Source organism: Ciconia boyciana, chromosome 9 (assembly GCF_034638445.1).
Source record: "Ciconia boyciana chromosome 9, ASM3463844v1, whole genome shotgun sequence".
Classification (NCBI taxonomy): Eukaryota; Metazoa; Chordata; class Aves; order Ciconiiformes; family Ciconiidae; genus Ciconia; species Ciconia boyciana.
Window position 1 is genome coordinate 3,591,879 of NC_132942.1, and position 19,241 is coordinate 3,611,119.

General features: G+C 46.5%; 1 protein-coding gene across 2 annotated transcripts; it reads left to right on the forward strand.

The window, feature by feature from the left end:
• Positions 1 to 1,291: 1,291 nt before the first annotated feature.
• UBE2B (ubiquitin conjugating enzyme E2 B) lies at positions 1,292 to 15,624 on the forward strand. Of its 2 annotated transcripts, none has more exons than XM_072873567.1 (6): positions 1,292 to 1,368; positions 10,806 to 10,886; positions 11,621 to 11,646; positions 12,724 to 12,813; positions 14,154 to 14,242; positions 15,055 to 15,624. In XM_072873567.1, the coding sequence occupies exons 2-6, from the start codon at positions 10,861 to 10,863 to the stop codon at positions 15,181 to 15,183; spliced, it is 360 nt and encodes a 119-aa protein (XP_072729668.1). In that variant the 5' UTR covers positions 1,292 to 1,368; positions 10,806 to 10,860; the 3' UTR covers positions 15,184 to 15,624. The 2 variants fall into 2 exon arrangements, with proteins under 2 accessions (XP_072729668.1, XP_072729667.1); XM_072873566.1 differs by lacking the exon at positions 1,292 to 1,368 and adding an exon at positions 6,896 to 7,044.
• The last annotated feature ends 3,617 nt before the right edge of the window (positions 15,625 to 19,241 follow it).

The window sequence follows — 19,241 nt, forward strand, 5'->3', positions numbered from 1 at the left end:
CACACGGTGCCCTCATTTTCCAAAGCCATCACTGTCCCGATACCACTACAATTAGCAACTGCCTAATGTAGGTGATGAGCGAAAGAGAGCAGGATTGCTGCGCAGGGCAGTACAAATTTCTGCACAGTTCCCCACCCATCAACAGCAGGACAAACCCAAAGGAATGAAAAGAGATGAGACAGCACGAAGGAGAAGCACCAGGTGGGAGTAGGGAAGGATAAGCAAGCTGCTGCAACGGCGGGGAAGACAGCTGCTAAGGTAGTAACGCCATGGGCTGGATAAAGTACTGAATATTTTTAGCTTTCCCGAATTTCAGAGATGGGTCCAAATACTCTGCAGTAGTACTACAACCACCCAAGTGCTCCTCCGATCATCTAGTCCAATGTCTCTTTACTGTGTTATTCCAATTCTGCAGATCATTTCAAGCTGATTGGAAGTCTTAAGCTACGAAACAAAACCTTTTTCTGAATAAAGAATGAACACTTTTGATATCTGTATGACGAAATGCTACAAAAAGGAAAAGGTATGATCTGAAAGCAATAACATTTTATTTATGACCCATTTTTCAGGCGAGTTCTTACATTATTGTTGTGAAGGTACTCAATTGCTTGTAGTAACTGGAAAAGGTATTTTGAAGCCTTTTGTTATCCAATCCATGGAAATAATGCTGCAGCTCATCTAGAATTGTATGATCGATAAATTCAAACACCAAGTAAACTCTTTTTTTTTTCTGGTTAAATACATTAATCAGGTTGACAATATTCTCATGATGAAATTGCTGTCGGTAAAAGAAGAAAAACACTTTCCACCATAGCTTTTTATTTCAATTCATATAGACTTCCTCTTTAAAAGGTTGATAACAAGAACTATAATTTGCTTAATTAAAGATGCATATTATTTTGAAAATACGCTAAAAGTCTTCGTTTCTGCTCTGTCAGCCTTCCTCCAATATTCAAACATATTTACCAAGTTGTTTTTCACAATGCACCTCCAGGCTCTGAACTACGACTGCTGAGCCAGGAATACAGCAAAGAAACGAGCAGCTCTTCTCATTAGCTTAAAAAACATCCTCTTGAATGCGTTCTAGTTATACTAATAAATCATAGATAAGAACTCACATATTAAAAGAATCGCATGAAAAACATGTACCGTTCCACTGAGGTCCATTTACCATTTAATTTTTACATTACTATCTCTTGATATTTTGAAGCAGCTTTAGGTTAAAACCAAAGCTAGTTTTAACTGAGTACAAAAGTATCTGTCCTTTTAATTACCGTAATTTTTTTTTTAAATTGAGGGCTACACTCTCCGTAGTACCACATCTTAATGCCGGTGAGAGCCAGGACATCAATCAGTCTGCATCGAGAGGTAAGGCCTCTGCATACGCTAACTTGGAGAGAACTTGAGGGACCCATATGGCAAAATGTGCCATTATGCTTAATTAAAAATTGATAAGAACTACATTTGCAAAACATCCAGCAAAGAGTGGAAGTGGGCTGAATATATAGCATAAAAGTAAGAATCCAAATTTATAACCTTGTAATCTGACTACAAGTTATTGTTCCCATATTTTGCAGAAGTTTGATTAAATCAGAGTGAGCTGGTACCTCTGGCTAGGAGAAACTCCAGCATGACCTACGTCCAGATGAAAATTATTGCAGACCTTTCATGGATATAGGTCTAAACTCAAATATTACCACTAAGCTTTTAGGGGAGATCTCCCCACTGCACCGTAACAATGCTGAGATATCTTTGCAAGGAAATATTTGTAGATAATCCCGCTTCTGTTTAGGGATGGCACAGAACTGGTATAATAAATACACCGCCCCTTTTGCGGCCAATGTGCACGGAGGATGCTGGGAAGAGAGCCAAAGAAAAGTGATGTAATCCACAGCTGACAAAAAAGGCCACCTGGGGAAGCTGGGGCAGGACACGATGTGAGCTGCAAGGCTGACCTTTGAATTGCAGAAGCAGGAGGGGAAGCCTTTCAGCCTGTTCTGCTTTCCCTCCCCTGTGCCGAGGACAGGCAAGAGCTCTGGTACGGAAGTACCCACAGCAACAACACCCTAGGCAGGGTAATTAATAACTCACCAGCACTCACGCAATATTCTTCCATGGCTTAGTTTAAACAGGGATTGCTTTTGTCAACATCATTTCCAAACTTTGGCTCCAAATTTTAAATTTCCTTTAGATGCTCATTGTAATTTGGCAGCAAAGTATTTTAGAAAGAATTTGTTTTCACGCTGTTTTGTGCACAAAGCAGCCTGCCAGTCACCACATCCCCTGACAATGATGCAGGTCAAGCCATTTCCCCTTTGTTTTACACGTTTAAAGCTGCTAACCTGTAGAAACTTTACGTCTCTCATTGTGGTTTTGTTAACGGATTTTTCTGATTTCTCATACAATATTTGAATGCCCACTGTCTGTCCCGTGTCCTCGTGCTTGCACGTCACTGCTGTTCCTTAACTTCCCCTCCCGCTTTGGCAAAGATGTCGTACACCTTCAGATGGTTTTACTTATTTACAGAAGGACAAGTGTTTTAATTAATTCGAGGCACGTACAGTTCTTTAAACATATAGACAGGGTTTCAAGAGGAGTAACACCTGAAGACAGCAGCACTCACACTGTCCTAAATGTTTCTGCAAGCCCTCAGGCTCCCAACCCCTCAGTCCAGCTGTTTTTAAGCACACATGGGGACAGATAAGAATGGGCTTCACCCACATGCACATTCATAGAGGCGTCTCCAAACCGCACCGTTAAACACGTGCCATTGAAAACGCGGAATGAAAATTTTAAAGAAAATAAACACGGCCCCACCGTCTAGAATAAAAAGGTGCGACCAGCGTGAATGGGAAGGGCCCGGGTATCTGCGCTATCGCCCTGTTCCAAAAATGGCTAATGGTAGCTTTGAAAGCGGGCCCGCCTGCGGCCTGGCCCCGCCAGCAGGGCTCGGGGCCGGTGTCGGCGGGGGCTGCAGAGCGGCGGACCCCCGGCACCCGCTTCTCCTTGCGGCGAGCGCTGCGCTGAGGCCTCGGCGCCGCCGCTGCGGAGGGACGACGGGCCAAGCGGGCCGGGCGCCCCCGCGCACGGCACCGCCGGGCCGGGCCGGGCCGGGCCGGGCCCCAGGGCCGCTCTCGGCCCCCCACCGCGCCGGGCCCCCCGCCCCGGCCTGCGCCGCCGGGCCCTGCTGCCATGGCGACGGGCGGGGCGGCGCCGCGGTGACGTCAGGCGCACGGCTGGGCGGGGCTCCGCCTCGCGCTCCCTCAGAACCGCGCTTCCCGCCGGCGGGCGCGAAGGCGAGCGGTAGCTCTCTCCTCAGCGGGAGCTGCTCGTTAAACGTGTCTTGCTCGGGCAGACGCGGCCGCCTTTGCCTCTGCGGGTCGTGGCATCAGGTAATGGAGGGCGTTCAGCAGCGCTGGGCTCGTGAAAGGGGTAACTGCTGCTCCCAGGGGCAGAACTGCCGTCCCCCTGCTCCGGTCTTTGCAAAAATAAATTAATTCATACATAAAGTTTGAGGGAATTCCTTTAGATTCTTGAAAAATCCTGAAGCAGGTGGCTGCGCTGAGCCTGTGGAGAAGTGGAGTCACTTATAACAAGTGTTAAATACCGTCTGGCCAGTCGGTTTACCGGGGAGAGGGAGGCACGGGTGGTAGCTCGGGTTTTGTCATGCTCATAGTTCTGTAGGTAGTATACCCTTAAGTAAGTAAGAATTCACTGAAATACAGTCAAAGAGTAATCATCAACAGTTTCCTGTCAAAATAAGAGGATAGGTTGAGTAGGTCCACACAGGCATTTTTTCAGAGTCCAGTATTTTTCTGGAAAATTTGAAGTGGGGTTGGAGGCAGTAACAGGCGCAGAGGAGGCTCAGGGACTCTCCAAGATGGGCTGGGAATTGGGGTACACTGAAGTAACACCCTTAAATCACTATGCTGTGGGGCTTCAGAGGCTGCTTCTAGCTCTGCTGCTGTGTTGATCAAATAAGCTCCTTAACTCTGTTTACTGTGGCACCACTTACTTGCTCCTATACTGGAGCTAAGGATGAGCAAATCAATCATTTCTTTGCCACACGACCTGGTGGATTATCTTTGTTCCCAAGTGCTTTGGGAAGAAGGATCATCTCTCCTCAGTGGCTGCTGCAATGATTGAGAACAAAACCAGTTTCTAACAGGTGACTTGGCTTATTCATTTCCCTAATTTTGGAGGCTTGGCCTTGACTGGTGTAAATATAACTAACTCGTCCCAGAGGGACACTGCAGCATGAGAGAGTGACCTGGGAAAAAAAAAAAGTTACTAGGAGGATGGATTGTTTTAACAAACAGAGAAGCAAACAGTTTGCTTTCACTGTTAGTTCTCAATCCTGTGATGGGACAAAGTTACCCTAAAAATGTTTTGGTTTTGCAAAATGCTATACAAATATGTAGTGTTTATTCAAGATTAATATAGAATGACTATGCTGCAAAATGCTACCTTTTTATTTAATGTCATCCCTTATCAAATATCATTTTTGGGGAAAAATAGGGATAAAAACAGAACTTGAAAGAACTTTCTGATCAGGAAGTTGTTAGATCTGTTTCAGTACTATTCAAGAAGGTTGTAGAAGGAAAATGTTCATTCATGTTCTAGACTGTGCACTGTGTAAGGATATTTTCCAAGTTTTTTAAGCACTGTTACAGTGGATAGTTTTAACGGTTGCACAGAAAAAAAAAAACCTCCAGACACCAAATGAAAAAGTTAGTTCTGAAATTGTTGTTTCCACCTGGCTCTGGAAGTGGGTGAGTTACAAGTATATGAGAAATTGAAAATGTTTCAACTAAAATGCCTGTAGTGAAATTAAACAGTAATGGCAGTCATTTAAATTCATTAAGCAAGGAAGTACTGAAAACAGTTATCAGCAGATATAAATCTAAAGTGGTTATTTAGTGCAGATTTCATTCTGAGACATATTAAACCACCTTAGCAGGGGCAGAGCCTCTCTTTTATCATTACAGTGGGACTGATTTTTTTGAAACTAGCTTGGGATATAGTTAACTTCATTTAAAACCTACATGTGCCGTACAATCAACAGGGCAGAAATTGCAGCTGGTTCTTCAGAGGAAAAAAATAAAGCTTTCCATTTATTAATAAAACTACCAGCCACACCTGTGTAACTGCAAGGTAGGATTAAAAAGAAAATGTTCCATTAGAGAACGTCAACACGCTGTTCTGTGGTGGCGACCGAGAAGAAGAAATACTGTTGCTGTTGAGATGTTGTTGAAAAAGTTCCGGAGCCAGGTGGAAACAATGTAGGATTTCAGATTTAGCTCATTCGGTGCCTGATGTTTGGAGTTTGTTCTGGTTTTTTGGTTTTCCTCTGGGCGGGCAGTGGCTGTTTCCCTGCAGGGGAGCTCTGGGCGTGGGGGGCGTTGGGAGGGACTGGAGCTTGGGAGGGTAGAGAGCTGCCCTTCGGGTAGGGGATGCTCTGGCTGCCCTGGCTGGGTGCGTGTTAATAGGGAAATAATGAATGTTGTTAAACCCATGTTCGTTATTTATACAGGTCCAAGCTCGCACTTGTTTTTTACAGTCTGCCTTCTCCCTTACATATTAGCTGGAGCTAAATATAAACTGTATAAAGCTAGAGGAATGTAAAATTAAAGCGTGTGTGTGATGAGAGGAGGAGGAAGACCCAGCGGAGAGGACTGCTTGGCGGGAACCATTTCTCGTTAGTGTGGGGAAGAATGTTTTAGTGGCTGAGGAATGATAGTTTGTTATTACCAAGCCTCTTGAAAAAGCTTGCTCGCTTGCAGTGTCAGGCTTTACGTGAATTCCTACGCTTATATCTCACTTTTAGCATCTGAATACTTTCACTGCGGTGGGGCGTTGGCTTAAAAAGTGTTCAGAGCGTAAGTCCTTGCAGGGTGCAGTCCTGACCCAGGTGAGGTGCTGGTTCAGAGCAGTGCTCAGGTCAGTCTGTGCCTAAAGCAACCTCTGTCAGTGGAGCTGCTGCAGCGCGGGCTTGGCACGAGCTTTGTTAAAAAGCAGTTCCTGGCTTTGTGCTATATTAAACCCAGGATCAGTGCTCTGCAAGTGCACGGGTAGCTGGAGGCGAAACAAATGGGCAGAGGGTGAAGACAGTGTTTATTTCTGTCACTTCGTTATGAGTCTCATGATGTTTCGACCTCCTTAAAACCATCTGAAAGAAAAGCGAGGAGGCACGTGCAGTCGCACAGATCCAGGCTCTGGGGCTCGCTAACTTCTAGGGCTCAAGAACTGGGCCATGACTTTGGAGAGATCCGCTCCGGTCTGTCGGAGCAACGGGATGAAAACAAGAAGGTAGCACCCTTCCCTGCTTCCCACTACCTCGCTTCAGCACACAAGCCAGCTGGGTACCAATATTTTTCTAAATACTGGCCGTACCCGTTAGCTCTTAGGCCAGCGCTGTCGCGTCGCTCGCACCCGCTCTCCCCCAGCCCTGATGCGGCCGTGGCCCGTGCCTGCCCTCGGCCTGCTGCCCGGGCACCCCGGCTCCTTGAGCCGCTTTGACTCTCTTCAGTGACTCCAAATTAAAAGCAGAGCTTGCTGTTTCTTCCCTGCTAAAAACTGCTTTGTTCAAGCCCCAAACTGTAATTTTAAAAAACAAAACCAGCTTTTTTTTTTTGATGAAAACAGTATCTTCCCTGGGGGTGAGACAGTTCTGATGACAGGCTCGCGGAGCCGGGCACTACAGTGTCCGATCCTGTGCGGCCCTTTCCCGCTGGCTCGTCCAAAACGCCTCTAAGTGCGGAGGTAGCGCGGGGCGGCCCTCAGCGCCTCCGCGGGCGCGGAGCTGCGCGCAAGCGCCTCCCCCCGCGGTGGGGTGGGCCGGGCCGACTCGTATCGTGTCGTGTCCCCCCCCCCGCCCGCGACGTCGGCCGGCCCAGCGGCGCGGCCCGCCCCCCGCGGAGGGAGACGCCATTGCGGGTTGTTTGTGCAGGCGGCGGAGGGAGGCGGCGCCGCGGCCGCGGACTCTTTCCCCGCGGCGATCATGTCCACCCCGGCGCGGCGCAGGCTGATGCGCGACTTCAAGAGGTGAGCGGCACCCCCGGCCCCGCCGCCGGCCGCCCTGCGGGGAGCGGGCACCCCTCCCGGGGGACAGGGCCGGTCCGGCAGCGGGGGAAGCGCCGCCGCTACCCGGGCAGAGCCGCCCAGCTGCGGGCCTGACCCGGCCGTTTGCGGGGCTGGGGCTCGGGCTCGGGCTCGCACCGTCGGGCAGCCCCGGCGAGAGGAGGGGGCCGTGCCCGCGGGCAGCGGCAGGGCGAGGAGCCGCCAGCGGGCTGCGCGGGGGCGGCGGGTCCCGGGCCGTCCCTCCGGCCCCGCTCCTTTGTGCCAGGGCCGGGAGCTGGCGCGGAGCCCCCGTCCCCGGGGTCCTCCCTCGTCCCCCGAGTCCTCCCCCGGTGGGTGCCGCCGGGCAGCGGGGCAGGGGCGCGCTCCGAGCCAGCGGCTTCGCCCGTTCCCCCCTTGGGGAGCGGGGGTGGGAAGTGCCGCGGGGAGCTCTCCGGGGAGGCGGCTGCCGGGGGTGAGCGGGGGGGGTCCCGGCGGGCAGGGCCGGCTTTGTTTGTGCTGGGCGCCGCGGCCCCGGCCGCCCGCCTCGCCCGTGCGCCGACGGCTGGGGGCGTCTGAGGATAAAAGTTGAAGCCGTGCCTTCAAAACAAGGGCAGCCCCCGGCCTCCCCGCCGGCGTGGGAAGGGACCGGGTCGGGGGAACCTCCACGGGAGTGCCCCGAGCGGGGGGGGGTGTTAATCGGACGGGAGTCCGGCCGCTGAGCGAGCGAGGGGTTCGGGAGTGCTTAGGGAAGGTTCACCTGGGGGCGGTGGGCTCTCCGGTGGCGGGGTTAGATGCCAGGATCTTACCGGTGCCCTGGCCCTAGAAGGGCCCGGCGGGCAGAGCTGGCCGAGGCTGGATGTTTGTGCCGTACTTCCCGCACCCCCTTCCTTTCCTCGCAGGAGCTTTTGAATACCGAAGGTGTTTGGCCCAGTTTTCTGAACGGACCAGGCTTTAGATGCGTTTGAGGCTTGTTGGGCTTGACCGTCTCTGAAAATAAGTGCAATTCGGGACGGATATCTTAAAAACGAAGCGCAAAGAATTAGCAAACACTTCATTTGTGTGTATATAGTAAAAAGCAAAATGCCCTTTAAGCTTTTTATGCGCATGCTAGTCTGTCTAAAGTTTTCAATCATGAGGAATCTTTTGTATAATATATACAAACTGCTAAAGAGGCAGTTATTAGCTGCAGTCTTTTAAATGTTAATGACTGAACCACAGACTCTAGAATAATTTATTTCCAGTTTGACGCGTAAACACGCAACAGAGTGTGGAAAAAGGTGGTGGGTTCTTTTGTAAGCTTTACAATACGTCGTATGATTTCTCTGGACTGGAGTCGCTTTTAAGTTGTTGGAGGCGAGTCAGCTTTGATAGTGTCTCTTTTTTTAGCGTAGCTATGTTATACCAGTACCTGAAAATACATCAGTAAACAGTTGACGCGTATTGTAGTTGCTTTACGTGACTGCACGTAAAGCTACAGTGGTAAAAGCCTGATTTGTGAATCTACAACACGTTGGACGTTTTTGAGATGCAGAGCCGACCTCTTCTGTTTTGTTTGGGTGTTGGTGTTTGCTAAGCGGGTGTTGCTTGATTCCTGTTCAAACCAAAACAGGATATTCAGCCTTTTTTATTGTATTTGGTTACACAGATGACATGAACCAGTGATTTTTTCAGGGCAAGTGACTAAGTAATTTTTCAAGATTGCAATCAGATGTGGTTTTTATTATTTTATAATCTCAGACGGACTGGTTTAATAATTTTGAAATTGAAGGTGGAGAGACGACTTTAAAGCTGTGGAAAAGTATAATCAAGTAAACACAAAGTAAAACAGATTTATTTATCAAATATATGACAACTTTGATATCCCCAAACTTATGTAACTTTTTCATGTCAGTTTTTTTTACTCTTCCCTTTCCTACCGTAAGTTATATTTTTGTTTAGCCTTATGTTACTTGTACCTCATACTGACAAAGCAGACCGTGTGCTGTGAACTCTGATTCACTTTGTTAAATATAAACTCCTTTTGCATACTGTGATTGTCAAGAGCAGTGAAGAGAGAACAGTTCAACAGATTTGTATCTCCTCTAATTTGGCTAAACCAACAGAAAAACAAGTTAATTTTTTAAAATTATTATTTCTGCTGTTAAAAAGGGGTTACAAATACTACATTTTCCCTAGCTGTTTAAGATTTCCAGGTGCTTTTTAGATTGGTCTAATTTCCAGTCCTTGCCACAACCTGTCTGTAGTTGGACCCTTTGACAGTAGGGTGCACATGAGCTTTTAAATTGATCGAAAAACCAAAGCCATCCTTCAGATGCATTTGTCAGGCTGAATGCTTAGGCAATATTGTTGGCGTGCAGCCTGGCTGTCATGTAGGAAGAAGTCCTGTTCCTGCTCTCCCTGACCAAAATAGTAGGTGGTTTATGTTGTGATACTAAGCTGCGTGAACTGTGTGTGCCTGGGGAGCAAGGATGTAAACACAGAGTTCAGAGGGGATCTCGGCTGCAAACGGAGCGAGCCCTGCTTCTGGGCTGTCTCTGTAGGGCAACGCCATTGCTCAGCATCCATGTACATGTGCAGTTTTACCACAGATTTAGGTGGTGCAAGCGCAGGAGAACTTACTGGCTGTATACCACTGTCAGCTCTGAATAAATCTGCATTTACACACCGACATTTAGTTAGAATTTGTCGCTTGGTCTGCAGGGCTTTTGGTGGCGACTTGTTCATAAGCGTACCGTGATGTGGTCAAACCTCATGTTAACACTGAGAATTGCTTCTGAAGCAAGGACAGTGACTGCATTTTCTTTATTTGTGTGTAACTCAAGCGGCTGAATAGGCAGGGTGGATAGGAGCTGTCACCGAAGGGGTTTGATCGGGCAAGTTGCTCATCGCGTGGTTAGGGCTTGCTGGTTTACGTTGTTCAGGGTCTTACGTGATCCTGAAGCAGAATCCTAAGCAGATCCTAAGCAGAAACATTGGTATATAGAAGGATGGGCAGAAGGAGAGTATCTGGATCCTGCTCTTTGGTTGCGATACATATTTCTGTCTGGTCCAAGTTTATGTGGCTTTCAGTAAGTAATGTGCTTTTCCCTAGTCCAGGGATTAAGGAACTAAAACGAATGTAAAATGCTCCTACGATTACTTTAGAGATAAACACATTTGTTGAACTGGTGAGAGGGAGCAGTACACAGGTTTTCCCCTTGCTCCCTTTCGAAGCAATCGACTTGCCAGTCAAAATAGGCTTATACCAAATTTAGCCACATCGCGCACATGGGTCTGGGAATGCAGGAAAAGCCTCCGCTGACAGTCCCTTGCGCTTAGTCCCAGCAAGCGTGCTGTGTAAGTGTCGCTGGCTGGTTTTCAGCTCCTGTTTGTGGCTGCAATTTGTTCTCCTCTTCGTTGTGGCAGCCAGCAGCAATTGCTCTTCCATAGTTCACTATGGAGTGCTGTAAATCCCAGCTGTATGTGGTGCTTTAAATTATTGTTATGGTTAATGCTTTGTTCCCTGCACACTTAACCTAACCTCTTGGGCTGTTGTAGTGTGATGTAATACATGAGAAAATCTTGATGTGCATTGTCTTGTAGGTTTGTCTTTTGGAGGACTGATAATCTGCATGTAATGCTTTGTGTAATCTCTGATTTGGAATGAGAAAATATTTACAAAATCTGAGTATTACTGTTAAATAATACTTGCAGGTGGAAGTATTTCATTTATACAAGGCTTGTCATTCTATATTTGTAATTCTTAGATTGCAAGAAGACCCTCCTGTGGGTGTCAGTGGTGCACCATCTGAGAATAACATAATGCAGTGGAATGCAGTTATATTTGGGTAAGAGCTTTTGATCACTATAAAATTCTATATCAAAGGGCTAAATTTAACAAAACCTGGGTTTTGTTTTTACAATTATTCTCTTCTTTTATGTACATAAAGTCAAGGAAACCTAGAAAAATGACCAAGTGTGCTGTTGCGGTAAAAATCTGTTTTCAGGGGTAATACAGAATGTGTAGGAAAGAAAAATTTAAAATGTGTTCATCTTTTTTGTTGAATAAAGCTTGCATATGGCTTAATAAATAGGTTAGACTGTGTAGGAGTTGGATTATGAAAAAGCAGGCTTCCTCTTTAAAGTACGTAAGAGCCGCATGTTCTCTACCATTAAATCCAGATGTATTAGCAGTGATTGGATTGCTTCCCAGTAGAACGAGGTACAGGTTCTGTCTAGGAAGTTACATTACATATCCTACAGAACAGGAACTGGCTTAGTATCCTTTCATAAAACTGAAGCATGGTTGCTAGTAATTTGCTCATTAATTCCAATCTAGTCACGTAATGGCGTGTGTATTGTTTGGGACGATGATAACCTCGACTAGCAGCTTGACTAAGGGAAAGTGTCTTAGGTACGACAAAGCTCCCAGAGTTTTCCTCTGGATACTTCTTTAAATATTTAAATTATTGCCTCTACCTATATCTTGGGGAGGATGAGGGAGAAGATAGACATTTATTGTGCCTGCTTAAAAGTAGGTGATGATCACTTTTAACTGGAGTTTATTTTTAAAACCTTTCAGGCCTGAAGGGACACCTTTTGAAGATGGTAAGCTGCTAACTTTTATATCCTCTGTCGTTCTTACGGATGTTGCCAGTATTAACATTGTTCTGTTTTTTAAAAAAAAAAATAGATGTTATCTGTATATAATTTGGAACAAACCAAGCAAGTGAAGGAGTAAGGTCTTGTTGGCTGTAAAAATACGTATTTTGATGTAAGCAGTGTCTTGTCATAGCGGTTGATGGTTAGTTAGAAAGCTACGAAGCAATGCTTATTTCAAGACTTGTTTATACATATGCACTAGAGCTTTTAGTGGGGGAAGTTGGTCTAATGCTGCCAGATGTGTTTTCATATCTCCATAGCTAAGCTCAACAAGACAGTGTGCTTTTCTGGTTTCATCTTTGTGGCACGTTTGATTCATCTCTGTTCTCCTAATGAAGAACAGGTGAAAACTCTTGAACTGTTCTGAATATAGAACTCGGTGAGGGGGAGGGAATACCAAATCTGTACATAAACATGAAAGTTGGTGTGTAATGAATCTCCCTTAGGCATATGAGGAATAATGAGTTTAATAATTATAGTAGTATTGCAGTAATCGGCAGCAGATGGGTTTTTCTCTGTGTTGGTTGGAGGAGTTAGAGTAAATTATTCACTGATCCATAATAAAGGTTTTCAGTGAATCAGTCATGAGCTCCAAAGACTGAGATTGCTGATCATGAAATTCTGGTGCTGCTTTGCTGGCACCACAGTGCCTTCTTAATGAAACGCCTTAAAGTCACTTAAGTCCATGGAACCGGCACGTTGGGTCACAGAAGAAGGGGAGGGTAGTGGGATAATTGATGTCAGATCTAGCTGCCTTTGCCATGCTTCTACCTAGGCTTCTACCTATGCTTCTCCAGGCTTCTACCTAGCTGCCACTGCTGGTTTTATTACCATCACTAAGTAGTAGTTCCATAGTTCCATTATCACTTGAAATATATGAAAAGAAACTGGACTCAGTGTTGTTTGTTCATGTAATGGTGAGAAGAAGTATTGATCATGGAGCACATAACTTATGTTGTAAACGTTCTTGGAGGTGTTCTTTTGTTGTTAGTTATCTGATTGTATTTATGTTTGTTTGGACAGGTACTTTTAAACTAGTAATAGAATTTTCAGAAGAATATCCAAATAAGCCTCCAACTGTAAGGTTTTTATCAAAAATGTTCCATCCAAATGGTGAGTAAATAATTTTTATTTAGCCATAATACCCATTAAATATTATGGTGTGGTCATGTATTCTGATAAGCTCCAGAATGCTTAACAGCTCTCCATCTCTCTTCATTGCTGCCTCTGAAGTAGATGTCCAGGACAGCAACTGCTTGATGAAAAATTAAGAATTATGATGCTATTAAGAAGCAGCTATCTGTCTCTTTCTAATCAATATATAGCCTCAGTAACAAACCCTGTGAGCATTTTCAGCAGCAGCTGCACTTAGGTTGGCTTAAAGAGGCAATCCTGGTTGTCAGTTCCTGCCCCCTTCCATGTAACAGCAGCTGTGTATGTGCAGCCATATCATGAATTGGAGTAGGGAACTGGTCGAGCCAAACATCACTTATTTCTGTCGGGTGAGATTTCAGCCAAGTCCATGCCTCCGTTTGGTTCATTGTACTGATTGGTACTAGTGCAAGGAAGAAGGTGAGAATGCACAGTGAGAGAGGAGCGCAGAGGAGGAGGCTGACCCTGAGTGATGAGGGCAGCGTTACAAGAGCACGCCATGGTTCCTGCTCTAGCACCTGATAGGTTTTATCCAGTTGTTCTTGCATGCGGAAAACACAAACCGTGCCTTTTGCTTTCCAAGCCCCTCTGTAGCAAAGAGGGGTGTAGATTCAATTTGAGGGTTGAAGCATAAGCCCATTACAGCATTTCTTGTAGTTTGAGCCCTCCTTGAACAGAGGTGTGACCTTGGCTTCAGTTCCGTTACTTTTTTGATGGGGGTCTTGTAATTTGTTGCTTTTTGTTGGCATGAACAAGCTAGAAGACTAGGGTGTAGGAGTTTGGCCAATCTCGGTTTCATGCAGACTCTTACATTAAGACTACTGATAGGTATCCAGACAGAAGTAGGATTTCAGGCACACTTTTCAGGATTTTCTATTGTCTGCCTTAGTGTGTCTCATAGTGAGTGTAGAGCGTGTGAAAACGGGGCAAGAACTTCCTCTGTTCATGCATGAGTCCATTCAGACTGCGAGGTGCTCGGCTGGTGCAGTGGATTCACTGTGTGTATCTGGGCCAGTCACACGAGAGGAGCAAACCAAGTGTACCAGTTCCTGTGCTAATGCCATAATCTTTAGACCTTCCTTCTTTTCCTCTTAAGTGTTCTGTTACTTCCAGTACTTCCTTCAAAATACAAGATGTCAAACTACAGAAAATTGTGAGACATAACTGCTGTCCTCTTTCCTAAAGCATTAATTTAAGCACAGTCTGAATTGGAACAGTAACTCTGCGTTGAACAGTATGTAATGAACAACCTATAAAATAAATCTGATAGTTTCTAAATGATATCTATGTTGTATTTACAGTTTATGCGGATGGTAGCATATGTTTAGATATTCTTCAGAATCGCTGGAGTCCAACATATGATGTTTCATCTATTTTAACTTCAATTCAGGTAACTTTGCAACTATTTTAGCAAATAATTACGTTGTTGTAAGTCTCTATTCCAGAATACACAGCTCAGTGATGTGGCTAGCAGGTATCTCTATCAAGGGGGACTTCAGATACTTGTGAGCTAAGCAGTAGCTTTTTAGATCAAATAAAGGCTAAGGTGCTGACCTATGTGATTACTAATTTTGAGCTACAAAACTGCCATTAGATATTTTTCTACAGGAAAGCAGCTACTGATTTGGATTCCTTTTAAACTGTTTTTAGTCAAGGTAGGACATCAGATGTAGAAATCTGCCTAGTGTTTGAAACACTAACCTTTATCGTGAAACCTTGCCCCATGAAGTCGTCAAGGAGACAACACTGCTGAAACCTACTTTACTTGGAATAAGTAAAAATGGCCTGGCACAGCAAAAATGTACACTTTCTTTTGTCCTGTGTGATTGTTTTTATTTTTCTACAGTGAAGTTTTGTAGGAGGCATCTTGAGTCCCTCTTTAGTCCTGAATGACAATAGTAGTGTAATTACCAAATAATATATTAGCGTCATACTGCTAACTGGCACAAAGGACCATGGATCTGTTAAGTTTGTGAACCTAGAAGTGTGGCCAGTGCTAATGCTTATGCAGTATATAATTTGAGGTTCAGTAGTGTAATTATGGGTGCCTAACCATGAGTTTAACTGTTTATTTTTTTCAGTTGGGCTCTTCTGAGTCACGTCTGCCTCCTGAAACGCAGGCGATTTGCAAGTTCTAAGTTGATTTTTCCCCGATCTAAAATGCGTTGGTTTGTCTCATGTTTTGTTTTCCCCTTTTCACAGTCTCTGCTTGATGAACCTAATCCAAACAGTCCAGCAAACAGTCAGGCGGCACAACTCTATCAGGAGAACAAACGTGAATATGAGAAAAGAGTTTCAGCTATTGTCGAACAAAGTTGGAATGATTCGTAACAGCTGTTTTGTTACTCTCCATCCTCATCATCGTTATGTACAATTTAACTCTCAATAGAAAGGCTACCAGAAATTTCAAGTGCCACAGTTCTAAGAATTTGCATAAAAACTCATCTGCAAACAAAATTAAGCCCTCCAGTTTAGGAAACTTAAAAGCTTGTGTATCTTGATTAACGTACTTTTTATTGCATGGTCTGAACTAAGTTATTGCTACATAAATTTGTAATATATCCTGTTTGTATTTTTTTTCCAAGTGTATAATGTTGGTGTGGAGTTTTCATGACAGAATATACACATTTTGTAAATCTGTACTTTTTCAAATATTGAATGCCTTATTTTTGAATTCTTTAGATTTTTAAATTGGAGAAAAGCACTTAACAAAGTTTTTATATATAAATATTTCATGTAAAACTGTTAAATACATAACCTTAGTGCAAGACATTCTGCTTTCACGCTGTATCTCTTTCAAAGGACTCACTTTTAGTCCCTTTTTCCTTTTGCTACATGCTAATTATACCACGCACTTTACAAACGGAAAAGTTAATCCATGATGTAACTGTCTTCACTGGATGTCTCTGCTTTTGCACCAGAGCTTAACTTGCTTCTGTGTGTCCTCAGTTGTATGAGGAAGAGAAGTACTGGCAGCTGCCAGCTTACAAATGGGGAAACAGATGTAACTATTTTGCTAAAGTCCCACTTCAAACCAGTGGCAGAGTTGCAGACAGGACCTGGATGACCAGGCTTGATGATTATGCATTCTTAGTAACTTCTATTTTTTAGGGAGATTGTATTTTACCAGGTCATAAAATGTTGGCATCTAAATCTGTCCTATATTCACACACTGTAATATAGTTTCGAATATCTTCTAATAACTAAAGAGGTGCCCCAGTAGTTTCCCTTGGGGGTAGGGAAAACATTCATCACTGACAGAAGAAAACATGTCTGCAGATGTAATGGAGTTATTCTTTGGAAGTTAGCTGTGTACCATGTGGTCAGCTCTCGTGTCTGTGTCACGAGAGGTTCCACATATTCTTAAATTGCCAGTTTTAAAGAAGTTTGGGTTTGTTTTTGTAAATGTCAATGTGGTAATTTCTCACTCTATTCTGTAAGCCAGGCTGGATGACTACAGTAAAGAATTAGGCTTTTTTTTTTTTCTCCCAGCCACAAAATTGTAATCCCTTTGTCATAATTCCAACCAGCATTACATATCCCCAAATCCCATCCCAAAATACAGCTCAGTGTTGCCTGAAAAGCAGCGCTATTTCTGCTAGAAGAGAAAATGTTTATTCACACTAGTCCTTACTAAAAGTTAGTCTCTGTAAATGTAGTGAAACAGGAATATCAATTTATACCTCATACCTGCTTGTAAAGTTGTTCTATAGGAGCAGCACTGTTGAGTTTAGAACCAGCGATGAGAATACTAGTCAAAGTGCTCTGTGTTAGTAGCTTGTGGAGCAAAACTATTCTACCTGAGGTGAGAGTTGTTAGAAAACTGTAGGTAGTGTGCAAAGGCTCAGGAACATTAGTGCTGGGTAATACTACGCTACAGCCTTGAGTCAGTGAATTTGTGTTTAAAAATTCTTCAATCTATGTCTAATGATTCACAGAAACCCCAAAGAAAGCCCTATTGCCTTTTGACTATGGTGAAGTTATGGTAACAGTAGCGAAGCGGCGTTACATAGCTTAAAGTGGCATCAGTGCCAAGACTGTTCACAAACGTACTGCGGGAAAGCTTCCTGTTCCAAAGAATTAGTCTAAACTTTGAAGTTGTTGGTTTTTTTTTAAATTCTGCCTCCTGTTTCAGTATTTATTTTTGTTCCTTTGACGTGTATGTGAGATGAGATTTGCCCCTCATTGGAGTCCACGTTAATTTGATTATTCCTGAGCAGCCAGGTCAGCCTAGTTACAGACTGAGGAAGCTCAGAAAATGTTTCTGTGTATCTGTGATGGAGGCAGCGTACGTCTGAGAAACATAATTGGAGCAGAAGGAGGTTTAATCGGTGATCAGCACTGCAAGCTCAGAGTGCCTGGGTGGGAACCCACAATATACGGGCACACCTGCGTGCTTGAAGGCATGAGAGCGTTCTCTGTTGTAGGCAGGATGCGGAGCCTACAGCAAGTAGTGAAAGTCTGGTGGGAAGTGTCCTGCTGTCCCACAGAGGAAGGCAGTGGTTGTATTCCCGGTGTACAGCAGGGAGGGACGCTCCCTTGTTTGACCTGATCTTGTGTGTTAACACCGTGAGATGACTGCAGAACGGGGATGAGAACAGCCCGATGGTGACGATCCAGGTTTTTGATGGTGAGCTGTGGGGAGATGCTGGTGTGGAGGAACCTGCGTTTCTTGTCCTCGAGCGCACGGGAGTCTGCGCAGCCTCCCGGCCGAGAGCCATGAGGGGGAAAAGAGGATTGGTGACTTCTGCAAGCCCTCCCAAAGCACATGTTAAAAATAATCACCGAGTAGAGATTAAAATCCGTTAAAACTTGACAGAGAAACGATTGCCAGGCACAACGAGATGGTGTAAAGGAATGTTATTTAGCACCCGGCCTGGCTAGCACCATGTGCCCTGGCTTTGCTCTTTCCGCTGGCTGCTCGGGCAGGCCTTCTCGCCAGCCTGGGCTCGGATTCCTCCTGAAGCCTTTGTACAAAGCCTGCGTGAAGCCATCACCAGCTGGTTTACTTTTACTGATCGCCCGGCCTGGCGTCACCTCCTTGTGCTCCCTGGCCCCGCCATCCTCCTTCCTCTTCAGGTCTCCTGCGTGCCTGCGCTGGGGCCGCCCCTGCCCGGCTGTGAGCTGCGCTGGAGCGTCCCTCGCAGGAGCGCAGCTCGCTGATGTATCACCTTGTCTGTGCATTTATTAACTCCTCTGCTGCGGGTGTAGAATCGCGGAGCGGGAGCTTAGTGACAGACCCCTCCCCCCCGCCCCGTGCCGTCTGCAGGCCGCGGGGCTCTCCGGGCACGGGCCTTTCGCCGCCGCGGCGGATCCGCGACCAGTGCGCGCCGAGGGCAGGAGAGGGCACCTTCCCCTCGGGCAGCCGTGCTGCCTCAGCCCCGCTCTACCCCGCTTCCCCCGGGCTGGCGAGCGCCGGGCCCGCCCGCTCGCCCCGCCGCCGGAGCCGGAGCCGGAGCCGGAGCCGGGCTCCACAGAGACCGGAAGGCCTCCGCCTGTCCCGGCGCTCTGCCCCTCGCCTCGTCTGCTCTGGAGGAGCGGGGGCGGGGCCGCGCAGGCGCGCTGCGCGCAGCCGCGCCCGGGCTGAGGGGGGCTGTGGGCCGCGCCCGAGGCTCCTGAGGTCCCCTCAGGGCTGCGGCCCCGCGGCAGCCGGTACGGCGGGAAGGCGGCGGGAAGGCCGCGGGGCTGCGTGGCCCTTCGTGCCTTACCTGTGGGGCGGCCGGACACCCACCGCGGGCCTGCCCGGCGGGGCGGGCCTGTCAGTCGGGCCCGAGCCCGGGAGCGGTGCGAGGCGCCAAACGGCTGCGTCTGCAGAGCGGTGCGAGGCCGAGCTGCAGAGGCGGCCTGGGGAAGCCCGGAAGGCCCGGGAAGTCCCCGGGGAGGTAGTGTCAGACGGGCTGCCATAGCCGATCCCGGCCCTGTTAGGACCCTGAAAAGACAAGTGATACAGCCACTCACCGACCGATGCCCAGCCTGTCCCCAAACAGCGATTGCTGCCCCGGCCAACTCCCCCGGTTTCTATACTGTGCATGACGCCATATGGTATGGAATAGCCCTGTGGCCAGTTTGGATCAACTCTCCTGGCTGTGCCCCCTCCCAGCTTCTTGTGCGCCCAGCAGGGCATGGGAAGCTGAAAAGTCTTTGGCTAGCATAAACGTTACTCAGCAACAACTAAACCATCAGTGTGTTATCAACATTATGCTCATGCTAAATCCAAAAGACAGCACTATACCAGCTACTAGGAAGAAAATTAACTCTATCCCAGCTGAAACGAGGACAGCATCCTAAGAACTTTCTGTTGTTAAAACAACAGGTAAGGAGTGTGGATAATGGACAGCGTGGAAGCAGATGCTGCCCTTTCCCTCTTTATGCGACAAAGAACAGGAGTC